The following is a 13,328-nucleotide window of genomic DNA, read 5'->3' as shown; positions in this document are numbered from 1 at the left end:
ATCGAGGCAATCTGGACTTTTGATAATTGTTATGCACATCATAAACTGATTTTATATCGCAATTATCGATAACCTGACAAGACTTTTGAGTACATTCTGGCTATCGCAGCCCCAGTGCAACCATAAACTGTCCAAGCGGAATCATAAAGATAATGTAGCCAGCCATGAATGAACCTTTTGATAAAACTCCCGGCACATTAGCCAACAGTTTGTGCCTGTCCGTCAAAGTCGCAAGATGAAGTTTCTCCACCTGGGTCTATTCCTATTCCTGCTGCTGCATCCTGGTACGCTTGGAAAACGTTACCAGAAGATGCATGCTGCGGATATCCCTCGAATCGATGGTCGCATTATGGGCGGTCAGACGGCTGAAGTTGGCTCTGCTCCCTATCAGGTTTCGTTGCAGCCCATTGTCGGTTATCACAACTGCGGTGGTGCCATCATCAATGAACGTTGGATTGCCACCGCCGGACATTGTGTGGAAACATTTCCACCGGAATTTATTGTCGTTGTAACGGGTACCAATCGCTATATGGAACCCGGTGCGGTCTACTACACCGAGGAGGTGCATCTGCATTGTCTGTACGATCAACCCTATATGCACAATGATATTGCGCTTATTAAGCTCACCCAGAACATTACCTTCAATGCATTGACACAACCTATTGCTCTGCCCACGCGTCCTACGCGTGAGGGCGATGAGATTGTGCTCACCGGCTGGGGCGCTGAGGTGGCCTATGGCGATGCTAAAGAGGATCTGCAGAAACTTGACTTGGGCTTTGTCAAACTATCCAAGTGCTATGACATTTTCAATCAGACCAGCAACATGGGTGTCGGACATCTTTGCACCTTCTCCAAGCAGGGTGAGGGCTCCTGCCATGGAGATTCGGGTGGTCCGCTTGTGAGCAATGGCGAACTTGTGGGCTTAGTCAACTGGGGCAGACCTTGTGGTCAAGGTTTCCCGGATGTGCAGGCTAATGTGTACTACTATCTGGACTGGATCAGGAATGTGCTGAGCGGCAACTCCAAATGCAGCACGTGAACTTAACTGAAGCAACTAATAAAGAATTGAATAAAATTTTAAATTTTTGGTAGTTTTTTTTACTAGTTATATCAAAAGTATCATTAACAAGTAAGAAAGTTACAGTTGAGTGTGCTCGACTGTGAGATACCCGCTACCCATTGTGAATAAAAGCAAAATATTGCGGTATTTTTTTCAAAATATACCAAAAATGCACAAATACTAAAAATATACCAAATGGTATTTTTGTTATATCGATATAGTACCACATTCAAAATATACCATAGACGGCATAATATACCAGATTGTCCGCCAAAGCAACTAAGACCCCTAGTAAGTAGGCGTTTTTGCTCATACAAAAGTATTTTTATACCCGCTACCCATAGGGTAGAAGGGTATTATAACTTTGTGCCGGCAGGAAATGTATGTAACAGGTAGAAGGAGGCATCTCCGACCCTATAAAGTATATATATTCTTGATCAGCGTCAACAGCCGAGACGATATAGCCATGTCCGTCTGTCCGTCTGTGTGTCTGTCCGTCTGTCCGTCTGTGTGTCCGTCCGTCTGTCCGTATGAACACCTAGATCTCAGAGACTATAAGAGATAGAGCTATAATTTTTTTTCGACAGCATTTGTTATGTTTGCACGCAGATCAAGTTTGTTTCAAATTTTTGCCACGCCCACTTCCGCCCCCGCAAATCAAAAAAATCGAATAACAAGCGTAATTTTAAAGCTAAAGTTTCGAATTTTGGTATATATAATAACTACTATAGTAGTTATGATTCCTGAAAATTTGGTTGCGATCAGATAAAAATTGTGGAAGTTATTAAAGAAATACTTTTGTATGGGCAAAAACGCCTACTTACTAGGGGTCTGAGTTGCTTTGGCCGACAATCTGGTATATTGTGCGTCTATGGTATATTTTGAATACGGTACTATGTCGATATACCAAATATACCATTCGGTATATTTTTTAGTATTTTGCAGTATATTTGGTATATTTTGAGAAAATACCGCAAAATATATTTCTTTTATTCAAAATGGGTAGCGGGTATCTCACAGTCGAGTACACTCGACTGTAGCTTTCTTACTTGTTTTTTAATAACTTCGACAATTTTTATCTGATCGCAACCAAATTTTCAGGAATCATAACTACTATAGTAGTTATTATATATACCAAAATTCGCAACTCTAGCTTGAAAATTACGCTTGTTATTCGATTTTTTTGATTTGCGGGGGCGGAAGTGGGCGTGGCAAAAATTTGAAACAAACTTGATCTGCGTGCAAACATAACAAATGCTGTCGAAAAAAAAATATAGCTCTATCTCTTATAGTCTCTGAGATCTAGGTGTTCATACGGACGGACGGACAGACACACAGACACACAGACACACAGACGGACAGACGGACATGGCTATATCGTCTCGGCTGTTGACGCTGATCAAGAATATATATACTTTATAGGGTCGGAGATGCCTCCTTCTACCTGTTACATACATTTCCTGCCGGCACAAAGTTATAATACCCTTCTACCCTATGGGTAGCGGGTATAAAAAGAATTCCAAGTAACGTTATTACTTAAAGAAAATGCCTTTGCTTCCAAGTGGAATTACAATCTTACAACTACTTTGCAAGTTATGCAATAACGGACATTTGTCCAGCCGAAATTTTAAAGCTTCAACCTTGAGCACACCCTGAACACGATATCGTAATCAGTTAGATAAGTTCCAAATAACAACAACAACAACTATGCAAAAGAGTTGTAAATTAAATAGCTTAGTACATCGACTACTCGAACCATTTATGGGTGGTTCACGTCCCAGCTAAATTGTTGGTTTATTTGTTTATATGGGCATTTTACAACCCAGCTTAGTATTTAGTTTTAAATATTTATTTTATTAATTTACTTGGTTAGCAATTGAAACTAAATCGTGTCTTACTTATCAGTAGGGATAGTTGCTAGCATAGCAATGGCAGGTCTTGCAGCTGGACTCCGCCATGGTGCGTTGAATCCAGTCACGATAATAGTACGTTGAGGCATAACTGTCTGGATAGCCAATTGCACATGGATGTCCCCAGTTAACCAAGCCATACAACACATTATCTTGCACAACCGGACCACCTGAATCACCATGACAAGCGCCCTGACCTTCGTCAGTTAGGGTGCAGACGTGACCATAACCATTCGAGGGATCACCACCCATAATCTCCTGGCAAGAATTGTAGTCCACATAGGTGAGAGAGGCCTGCTGCAAAACATCCGGAGTATCGCTCCACAAGTACGTTGAGCCCCAGCCAGTGAGCAATAACTTGGTGCCATTGACCGGTTGGCCAGAGGGCAATGCGATGGGTTGTGTTACCTGATTCCACACAATCGAATCATTCAGCCGAATCAGCGCAATGTCATTGTGAAAATTGGGATAGTTGTAGTTGCAGTGCACCCAATGCTCATCCACAAAGTATGTGGCATTTGGTTTCTGCCATTCTATAGTCCCGGTGATCACACGTAGATATGTTGGATTGTAGCCATAGACACAATGCGCTGCTGTCAGTACCCATTTCTCAGCGATGATGGCTCCTCCGCACATGTGATCACCATACATGCCCTGAAGGGAGATTTGATAAGGTGCTAATCCTACGGTCGCATCATCGCCGTTGACAACGCGAGAATCGAATCTTTCGTCCTTGGTCTTTTCCATTAGCAGCTCGAGCTGCTCAGGAGTCATCTCCGGCATGCGTTTTCCGCTTAGTTCGCTGCTCCAGCTGAGGAGCAGCAACAGGATCGCTGCACTGGCAAAGCGATTCCACATAGTGCTAACGAATGAATCTCAAAACGCGTATTAAACATTTCGCCAGGTCGTGATTTGGCTTTTATACTCGCAAAAAAATCATAGAATGACATATATGTATATGATCGTTGTTTTATCGTAAATCGGAATCGATATTGTCCAGTTAATGGTATCTAGTCCATAAATTGATAGAGGCACGTTCTGATTAGGAGTTTGTGGCAGGGTAATTAATATCGCCTCGGGACTATGGACGACGATATGCTTGCGATGATTTAACAGCAAATAAAATAATTACGCTTGGTATTAAGCGATAAACATAACGTTACTTGAATACTCTTTAAAAATAATATTTTAAATTTGCCTTATTAATATCTTTTCATCTAATGAAGATTTTCAGCTAAGGCGCATCATTTGCAAAAAAAATGTTGCATACTTTTGGGCCGCCCTTTTTACAGCACTTAAAACAGCAACAACAACACGTTGGTTTGCGTCTTCGCTAAGAATTAGAAAGATTGCTTCTTAAATTCATTTGCATCACTTAAAATTCTTACAGATTGCATCTGAAAAAAGTATCTTAAATCTGCACAAAAATCTGTAGATAAAAATCTCAAAATACCCAATGTTTTATCTTACTTAGTTCCCCAAAAATAATCGGACTTTGTTTTTACAGTCTATTTCGCCATTTTTATTAACTTATTAATAATACAAACTTGATAGCCACAAATTTTCCTATAATAACAAGCCAATAAAATCGGCCAAAAAACCAACAAACATGTAAACAAATAAGAATGACTTGCTGGCTTGACCACTAGCAGAAAATTGTCCACTCATTGGTCAATAAATGACAAATCAATTGACCCGCTGCTTACAGCCTGCAATGGTGCGACGTATCCACTCCGTATAGTATATGGTATTGGCATGCATATCGGGCTTGCCAACGGCGCAAGGGGCGCCCCAGTTGACCAAGCCCACCAGCTTGTTTTCCCACATCAGCGGTCCGCCAGAGTCGCCATTGCAAGAACCCTCACCTTCCTTGGTGAAGGTGCAAATATGTCCGATGTCCACGCTATCGGTGCCATCCCAAAGATCCTTGCACTCAGCATGATCGATGACAGTCAAATTGATAGTTTGCAGTTTCTCCATTGCTGGCCAATTGAGTTCCGGAGCACCCCAGCCAGTTAAAGTCACCGTAGCACCGGCTGGTGGATACTCTCTGCTTAGCTGAACTGGCTGAGTACGTTCATTAAACACAATCGAATCGTTCAGATGAAACAGTCCAATATCATTGGCATATATGGCTGGTATATCGTAACACGAGTGCACTATAGCCTCATCGGGAAAGAGTATTTGACCGGGCACCAGACGCTCATTGGTGCCCACAATAATTCGCAGATCAGCGAGATTAAAGTCGAGGGCGCAGTGTCCAGCGGTGAGTATCCAACGATCGTCGAGTATAACCCCGCCACAGATATTTGTTCTCCAAGCAGTTTGTATCGAGACCTGATAAGGTGCCGCCCCCTCCTCGGCGTCCTGACCGCCAACAATACGATTGTCGTATGTGGCGAATTTATGAGGCATGCGCTTGCCCACGGTGACGTCAATGGAACAGCCCAAAATCAGCAGCAGAAGCAGCAGACAGGTGAAAATGCGCATCCAGCGTGAAGCAGACAGCATGATGATGAATGTGTTCCTTGAAGTTTACGAGTCCGACTGCAATTAAATGACCAGCAATGAAGATTGGAATGACCCAAGTCGAAGCTTTTATAACTACCATTTATCGCAGCTGGAAGCTTTAACCACATAACGATTGTCGACCAACGGCTATCGACGACGTTTTTTCTATCTTTACAATGGCCAAGGATAAAACCCAAAAACACGGCAAAACTAGCTCCAATTGGAGGCATCATAAAGTGGCGAGCGATTAGATGGAGACCGCAAAATCTCAGCGGTCTATATATTTGCAGTGTTTCGACTGGCTTTCCAGCAAATACGATTCGAATGCCCGCCATGAATGTCCCAATGTACTTATCGTTCCCGTTACTAGCCAAACCCATAAATGTGAAGCTCGATAAGAGCTGTCCGATGTATAATGCCTAGTTGAATGTTCCATGTATTTTAGTTTCACTTTGCACTGTACAACAATGAGATCATTACTGCTCAGCCTCAGCCTTTGCCTCTTGCTCTTTGTCGCCTCTTCGGAGGCACTGCGTCTGCGTGGCGAACAGCAGCCAGCTCAAAGGGCAGCTAATAGCGTCCGCTATGCCTCCCGACTTGATGCGCCATCACCCCAAGGACGCGTGGTAGGCGGCAGTACCGTCAATATTGGGGAGTGGCCCTGGATGGTTTCCATCCAGAATCAATATGGCATGGACTTTTGCGGTGGCGTCGTGATCAATGAAACATGGATTCTGACTGCGGCCAGCTGCGTTTCCGGTTTGCGTGCCCGCAATGTGATCGCTGTCACCGGCACCGTGGACACCTACAACTTCTCTTCCCCGTACTACCTTGTGGATGAAATCCACATTCATTGCAACTTTGATAAGCCGTTGTATCACAACGATATTGCTCTGCTGCATGTGAATGAGAACATTGAACTGAATGACGAGACTGCTATCATTCCTCTGAACGAGATCGATGAGTTGCAGGAGGGCGAGAAGTTATCCTTTGCAGGCTGGGGCACCCCATCTGCTGATGGCACTCGCTCGAGGTACTTGCTAAAGTCCGACGGCACCTACGTAGATGTGGAGAAGTGTCGCAGCGAACTGGGAGATACCGAGGATGTGGATCTGGGACATGTTTGTGTGCAAATGGCGGCGGGCAAGGGCACCTGTCATGGCGACACCGGCGGACCGTTGATCAATGAGCAGGGCGAACTTGTGGGCATTGGCAATTGGGGTGTACCGTGTGGTCTTGGCTATCCGGATGTTTATGCCCGCGTGGCCTTCTACAGCGATTGGATACGCACCATCATCAACGGCTGTGGTATTGCTTAGATTACAAACACAACACTTCACTTATCGACACACATGATTTTCAGCTTGTTGTGCTGCAATAAATGCTATGCGATTTTTACGATTACATATTGTTTTATTCTGATTGATATTAGTTCTTGTTATATGGCTGGTCATTAATATCCAAAGACCAGTTTTGCTGCTTGACATTGGTTCACTTTCAAATCAGTCCACTTTTGTCGGAGCTTCTTTAAACATGTCTTCCTTAATCGGTGCGTTCCTTTTCCTGCTGCTCGTGTCCTCGTCACACGCCGCTGGCCGACGTGATTTTCAGCCTGTGGTCGCTTCCAAGATGAACGCCAATTCCCGCATCATTGGAGGTGAAACAGCTGCTTTGGGTGCGGCGCCCTACCAAGTGTCGATTCAGAATAGTTTTGGGTAAGTGGCAGCTAGGAATAAATTAAAAGAAGCTGAGTTATAAAAATGATCTCTTAAGAATAATACATGAAATAAATAGGATATATTTTTAAAATCATCGCAACATTAAACAAAATTGTGAAATAGTAAACGGCATACTTAAATTGTAAACCCAAATAGATAAGGAAACGGAATACAAAGAAACCATAAATTCAGTTAATTCAAGGAATACATGATATCTAATGACTATATTACTAATGATATAATATATATTTATATATTGAATATTTGAGTTCACATAAAAATTGTATCAAATAAGTTTAGAGTAAATCGGAAATTATTCATTAGATTTCGTACAGTGAAATAGAAACTAAAATCATTATAAACTGAGTGCTATTAATCTTTCATTCCGTTTGAAGGATACTAAATTCGGTATTGAATAATTGTGTGGGAAATAAATTTCATTAAAAATAATTGAATTTAGAAAGGAGTAAAGAAATGTAGTGAACACTTCCTTCATACAGTGTTCATTACATTTCTTTTGAAATTTCTTATCTATGTATCCTCCCATTAAGAGAAAATTTTGCACAACTCAACCAGAGATTTCACTGTAATCTAAGCTATAAAATATGATTATCAACTAATTGAAATATTTACACAATAAATGAGAAATTCATTTTAACTTTATACCAAAACTTAAAGTACTCTAATGAATAAAACATTTACATTAACTTTATATATAACTTCAAATCTTGATCCTTCACAGCAATCACATGTGTGGCGGTGTCATCATACACGATCAGTACATTCTGACCGCAGCTAGTTGCTTGGCTGGTCTGCACAAGAGCAACGTGAAGACCGTGATGAGCACTAACGATTGGGCTGGTCCAGCATGGGAATACTACACCGAGGAGATCATTCTGCACTGCAAATTCGATCAGCCGCTGTATCACAATGATATTGCCTTGATCAAGATGCAGACTCTTGTGGCCTATGACGATGTCACTCAGAACATTACTTTGGCTGGTGTCGATGATCTAGTTGAGGGCGAGAAGCTCGTGATGACAGGTTGGGGATACGCTCAGGAGCAAGGAGAATATGTTTATGACCTCAAGCAATTGGAAGTTAGCTATGTGCCATCATCACAATGCAATTCAACCTATGGTTACACCAAAGATCTGGATGTGGGACATTTGTGTGCTGTGGGAAGCGTTGGCAATGGCGCCTGTCATGGTGATCATGGAGGTCCTCTAGTTGATAGCCAAGGACGTCTTGTGGGCATTGGCAATTGGGGCGTGCCGTGTGGTCGCGGTTTCCCAGATGTGTTTGCACGTGTCAGCTATTACTACGATTGGATTCAGTCTACGATCAATGGCTGTGCCATCACCGTGTAGTAAGCCTTATTGGAGCTTAGGTAAGCCATCGAAAGACAGGACAAACTTGTGGGCAACTTGTATCGTGTGGACACTGTTATCCATATGTCTGTGCCCTCTACAACAATTGCTTAGATTATTTTTATGTATTTTATTTTTATCATTATCGATACTTGATTTCGCTCATTGCGCTGCAATAAATGCTATGCGATTTGTTCGATTCCATGAAGTATGTGTCGACTGTTTTATTGCACATTGGATATTACGTCTAGTTATATGACTGGTCAATAATATCCAAACACCAGTCATGCACCTCTTTAGTTGGTTGTCTTCAAATCAGTCTACTTTGGTCAGAGCTTCCTTTAACATGTCTTACTTAGAAGGCGGATTTCTTTTTGTCCTTTTTTTATCCTGCTTGGCTCTCAAATGAACTTGAATTCTTGGATCATTGAAGGGGAAGAAGTAACTTTGGATACAGCTCCTTATTAAGAATCAGTACTTAATTGATATATGTAAGTACGAAATATATAAAAATACAAAAAAGAGGTATTATAAATGGGATATAATTTTCTGAAAGTAATGAATTTAGTGAAAAGTATACAAATTATTTGGAAAGATATAATTCAGAACTTATTAAATCTATAATCTAGTATTTAGATCTCTTAATTAAATAGAAAATATATAAGATTTTAATCATACTTCTATTCTAAATTAATTGAATTAATTGTATGTTATTTGACCTCAAAGAATCAAATAGAAAATATATAAGATTCTGATTCTTTGAGGTCAAATAACATACAATTAATTCAATTAATTCAGAAGAGAAGTGTGATAAAAACTTACACATGATTTATATTTATAGAATTTTCAATCAATTATATTTTGTAATTAACATACTAAGATTCAAGATTTCAATCGGTCCGTTTGTTCATAGTCAAGGCCGTCTCTTGGGTGATTGGGAAAGTGCCTTATCATTGCGGATTCCCAAATGTGTTACTACGAGTATTACGATTGGAATCAGTCTACAATCAATGGCTGTCGTAAGTAATTTTTTTTGATTGGAATCTTTTGAAGTTTAAACGTCTGGAGATTGTCCACAGACAATTTGTGAACTTTGCAGCCACTCAAAACAAGACTTGACGAAATGTCTGCTCTTAATTACCAAATTTGTCGCTTATCTGTTAAGAACAAAAAAGAAAGCTACAGGAGAATGTAATAGACTTTAGAATACCCGATATAGTATATAACAAATGTACAAGTATAATAATAAGGTAAGCAGATATTACGAAAGAAACTAATTGCAATGACGAGAAAATTATAAAAAGCTTAGCAAAATTAGTTGGTGGTAAGGTAATTAAGTTATTGAGATTTAATGCTTAATGAGCATTAAAAATGGCATATTGAAAATATTATATTATTACGCTGATATATATATGACGCTTCAAAATGAGTTCAATGGAAATGTCTACAACAATCTTTATCTATACAAAGTAAGTATGGTAAACAAACTTTAAAATTCTTGCTTTTATAGTCTCTGACAGACAGAGCAACAACTTGCAATATCATTGTTGGTGCTGATAATGAATATAACTATATTCTATTATATGTTATATTATATTAAATTGTTCTACCCCAACAATTGTCTTTTACCCAAACGTGTTTATACCCATTTCCATAGTAAGTGTTACAGGTATAATAATTCTGCAAGGTGTATACCAATTATTATTTTAATAGCCTCTGTAATCTATTGCCCAGTTTTTTGGAAAGTTCCGTTCTCGTGCCGTCTACAGATCGTTAACAGCGCAAAGTCCGCGACAACGCGACGTATGAGTAATCTGTTGCTATAAATTCAATTGAAGTGATGTGTTGTCACTTGCAGTCGCGACTGAGTGACTTTGCTTTCGGTACTTATTCCATTTTGCGAGAATTTCTAGCATTATCAGCGTATTGGCTATGGTAATGTCACTATCGGAACTTCCCCAGAATTGCGTATCATGGCTTATCAAAAAGCGTTCGAAGAAAGCAAACGCCGAAGATAAGCCGAGTCAACCAACAGGTAGCTAGCGACTATAAAAGGAATACCACCTGCATGATATTGACAATTCGAAATCGAAAGTCGAAACAACGCGTACTAAATACACACAAAATGAAGTTCCTTATTCTACTTGCCACACTTTTGGCCTGCGAAGCACGCGAACTTGGATTAGGCAAACGTGCCAGCCATCAATTGGATATCGATGTAGTTCGTCCCGAATCGCGTATTGTGGGCGGCTCAGATGCTCCACAAGCTTTTGCTCCTTACCAAGTGTCCATCATGAACACCTTTGGCGAACACGTTTGCGGCGGCAGCATCATCGATGAGAACTGGATACTCACAGCTGCCCATTGCACTGAATGGCCCAAACAGTATCTGAAAATCGTCACCGGCAGCAATGATTACACCAAACCAGGTGCGGAGTATTCTGTGGATATTGTGAAGAAGCATTGCGAGCACGATAAACCCGCCTATCACAATGATATTGCCCTCTTGCACGTCGCCACGCCTATTGTCTTTGATGAGCGCACTCAGCCCATCAAGATGGCCACCAAGGATTCGCTGAACACAGGCGACAAAGTCACACTCACCGGCTGGGGCAGCATCAAGGCCTGGGGACGTTATGTCACCCAGCTGCAGAAAATTGAGCTCGCCTACTTGGCGCATTCGGACTGCGAGTCAAAGGTGAAGAATGCCAAATGGCTGGGCGAAGGACATCTCTGCACTCTGACCAAGGAAGGCGAGGGATCGTGCCACGGCGACTCTGGCGGTCCGCTGGTCGATGAGAACAACACCTTGGTTGGCGTCGTCAATTGGGGCGAGGCATGTGCTCTTGGCTACCCAGATGTGTTTGCCTCCGTGCAATACTATCAGCCCTGGATCAACGAGATGATGACACCAGAAGGCGTTGCCTGTTCGTAAACTCTCTCAACTCAAAGAGGACACACAGGGAGGTCAATAGACCCCATAAAAAACCTTAACTCTATACCAAAGAACAAAAGCCCCACCGAACAAAAAACCTAGTCTGTAGCTCAACCATATTTATCAAATTTATATATCGCAAAATATAAAATATTTATGAACAACAATTACTGGTTTTTATTAATTTATTAACTTATTATTTAAAAGAAACAATCTTGGCCCTTTCTTTAGGAATTAAACTCCTGAAATATTTCGAGAAATTGACCGAAAAATTGCATCAAAGCTGCTTTTAATCGGCTTCATAAAGATACCTAAAACGTCATTCTACTGTTCAGTTCAATATATCGGAATTATATATCGTAAAATATAAAATATTTATGAGCAACAATTGCTACTCTTTATTACTTTATTTACTTGTTTTGTAAAAAACCCCAAGGTGGCTTATGTACTTTCAAACTTCCAAAACTTTCTTAAACAACACTTGAATCATTATCCTAAAAATAAGATCAAAGCAGGGGCTAATCTACTTCATAAAGATATATCAAATGGTAATCTATAGTCGAAGTCATATATCGTAAAGTATTACATTTTTATGCCTAATTTATTCGTTATTTAGAAAAACCCAAAGCGGTCTCTTTTCATTAAAAAGTACTATATATTATGATCCTAATTTCGAGCTATCCCTAATCACAGATAGGATCAGCTCAGAGGTCAATCTGCTCCATAAAGATACCTTACTAACCTAGTCTATAGTCCAGTCATATTTATCGAAAGTATATATCCCAAATATAACGTATTTACAGCCTTCACTTATTGGCCTCAATTAATTTATGAACTTGCTAACTTAATAAGGCCCCAGGCAGTTTCATCCTCGCCGAAAAGATGGCCAGTTTAGTCATAAAATCCAATTGTCCAATCGCATGAGTCTCTGTCTAAAATTAGCCGAGTCAGCTGCACAATCGATGGCCTGTTGGTCAGCGTCGTGGTTGGATTGATAAGCCAACCAATCAAATTATTATCTAACTCTCTCGCTCTCTCTCGCTCTTTCTCTAAGGAGGTAAGGGATCAATATTCGACTCTTGTTCAAACAATTGTTTCAAGTGTTAATAAATTGTTATCTGTTGTCTTCAGATACTTTTGAAGAGTTTTGTTAAGTAATGTAAAGTTAAGTATTTTTTAATGTGATACTTTTTTTAGTAACATGAGTCACTTTTTAAAATAGTATTTGGAGGGTGAAGTACCTTATAGAAAAAATAGTAATACGTGTCTTTAGAGATAGGATTTTGTGAGTAAAAGTTGGTGCTATTTTTAGAAAACCTTTTAAACTTTTCACCTTTAAGTTGTACGTTATTTCTTCTTTCAGAGACGGAAAAAGAGTAAGTATATTAGATAATTGTCAAAATGTTTTTAAATGGTGCTCAACACATCTTTATTTACAGCATTTCAATAATGCCCTTATAATTCTTTGAATTGTTTTTCTTAGACGCAGTTTTATATAATTCCAAGAACTTATATTGTATATTGTCTATCAATTTATATCATGTCTAGTCTTCTTTATAGAGCTTCCAGCTTAGTCTTTCGATATGCCTTAAAGTCATAAATAGGAAGTGCTTTTATTAATTAACTTTTCCATGACTACTATATTTAATACTGTATTTATCTACTGATTCATTTTAAACCTCACTAGCATATTCACTCAGTATTTGTTATTAATATCCACTGATTCATTTTAAACCTTTGTAGAGTATTTTCCTGTATTAATTATTAATATCTACTGATTCATTTTAAACCTCTGTAGAATATTCGCAAGTGTTGTGACCAAGA

At 39.9% G+C, this 13,328-nt stretch overlaps 6 protein-coding genes across 6 annotated transcripts; 4 read left to right on the top strand and 2 right to left on the bottom strand.

Annotated features, from left to right (window-relative positions):
* The first annotated feature begins 198 nt into the window (after window positions 1-198).
* LOC117576198 (chymotrypsin-2) lies at window positions 199-1,069 on the top strand. The gene has a single exon (XM_034260790.2). It carries the CDS (start codon window positions 236-238, stop codon window positions 1,037-1,039), a length of 804 nt encoding a protein of 267 aa, XP_034116681.1. The 5' UTR covers window positions 199-235; the 3' UTR covers window positions 1,040-1,069.
* Window positions 1,070-2,893: 1,824 nt separating this feature from the next.
* LOC117574270 (chymotrypsin-2) lies at window positions 2,894-3,868 on the bottom strand. The gene has a single exon (XM_034258016.2). The coding sequence runs from the start codon at window positions 3,826-3,828 to the stop codon at window positions 2,962-2,964; it is 867 nt and encodes a 288-aa protein (XP_034113907.1). The 5' UTR covers window positions 3,829-3,868; the 3' UTR covers window positions 2,894-2,961.
* A 595-nt stretch (window positions 3,869-4,463) lies between these two features.
* LOC117574804 (chymotrypsin-1) lies at window positions 4,464-5,674 on the bottom strand. The gene is made up of 2 exons (XM_034258769.2): window positions 5,579-5,674; window positions 4,464-5,517 (listed from the first exon to the last, which is right to left on the bottom strand). Exon 2 carries the CDS (start codon window positions 5,479-5,481, stop codon window positions 4,657-4,659), a length of 825 nt encoding a protein of 274 aa, XP_034114660.1. The 5' UTR covers window positions 5,482-5,517; window positions 5,579-5,674; the 3' UTR covers window positions 4,464-4,656.
* On the top strand, window positions 5,621-6,824 carry LOC117574498 (chymotrypsin-2). The gene has a single exon (XM_052007374.1). It carries the CDS (start codon window positions 5,916-5,918, stop codon window positions 6,798-6,800), a length of 885 nt encoding a protein of 294 aa, XP_051863334.1. The 5' UTR covers window positions 5,621-5,915; the 3' UTR covers window positions 6,801-6,824.
* LOC117574519 (chymotrypsin-2) lies at window positions 6,817-8,777 on the top strand. Its single transcript, XM_034258380.2, has 2 exons — window positions 6,817-7,196; window positions 7,942-8,777. The coding sequence occupies exons 1-2, from the start codon at window positions 7,015-7,017 to the stop codon at window positions 8,567-8,569; spliced, it is 810 nt and encodes a 269-aa protein (XP_034114271.1). The 5' UTR covers window positions 6,817-7,014; the 3' UTR covers window positions 8,570-8,777.
* Window positions 8,778-10,641: 1,864 nt separating this feature from the next.
* LOC117574253 (chymotrypsin-1) lies at window positions 10,642-11,671 on the top strand. Its single transcript, XM_034257982.2, has one exon. The coding sequence runs from the start codon at window positions 10,695-10,697 to the stop codon at window positions 11,502-11,504; it is 810 nt and encodes a 269-aa protein (XP_034113873.1). The 5' UTR covers window positions 10,642-10,694; the 3' UTR covers window positions 11,505-11,671.
* Window positions 11,672-13,328: the final 1,657 nt, after the last annotated feature.

Source organism: Drosophila albomicans, chromosome 2R (genome assembly GCF_009650485.2).
Source record: "Drosophila albomicans strain 15112-1751.03 chromosome 2R, ASM965048v2, whole genome shotgun sequence".
NCBI classification, from domain to species: domain Eukaryota; kingdom Metazoa; phylum Arthropoda; class Insecta; order Diptera; family Drosophilidae; genus Drosophila; species Drosophila albomicans.
The sequence above is the reverse complement of the archived record's forward strand: the minus strand, read 5'-3'. Positions and strand labels throughout refer to the sequence as shown.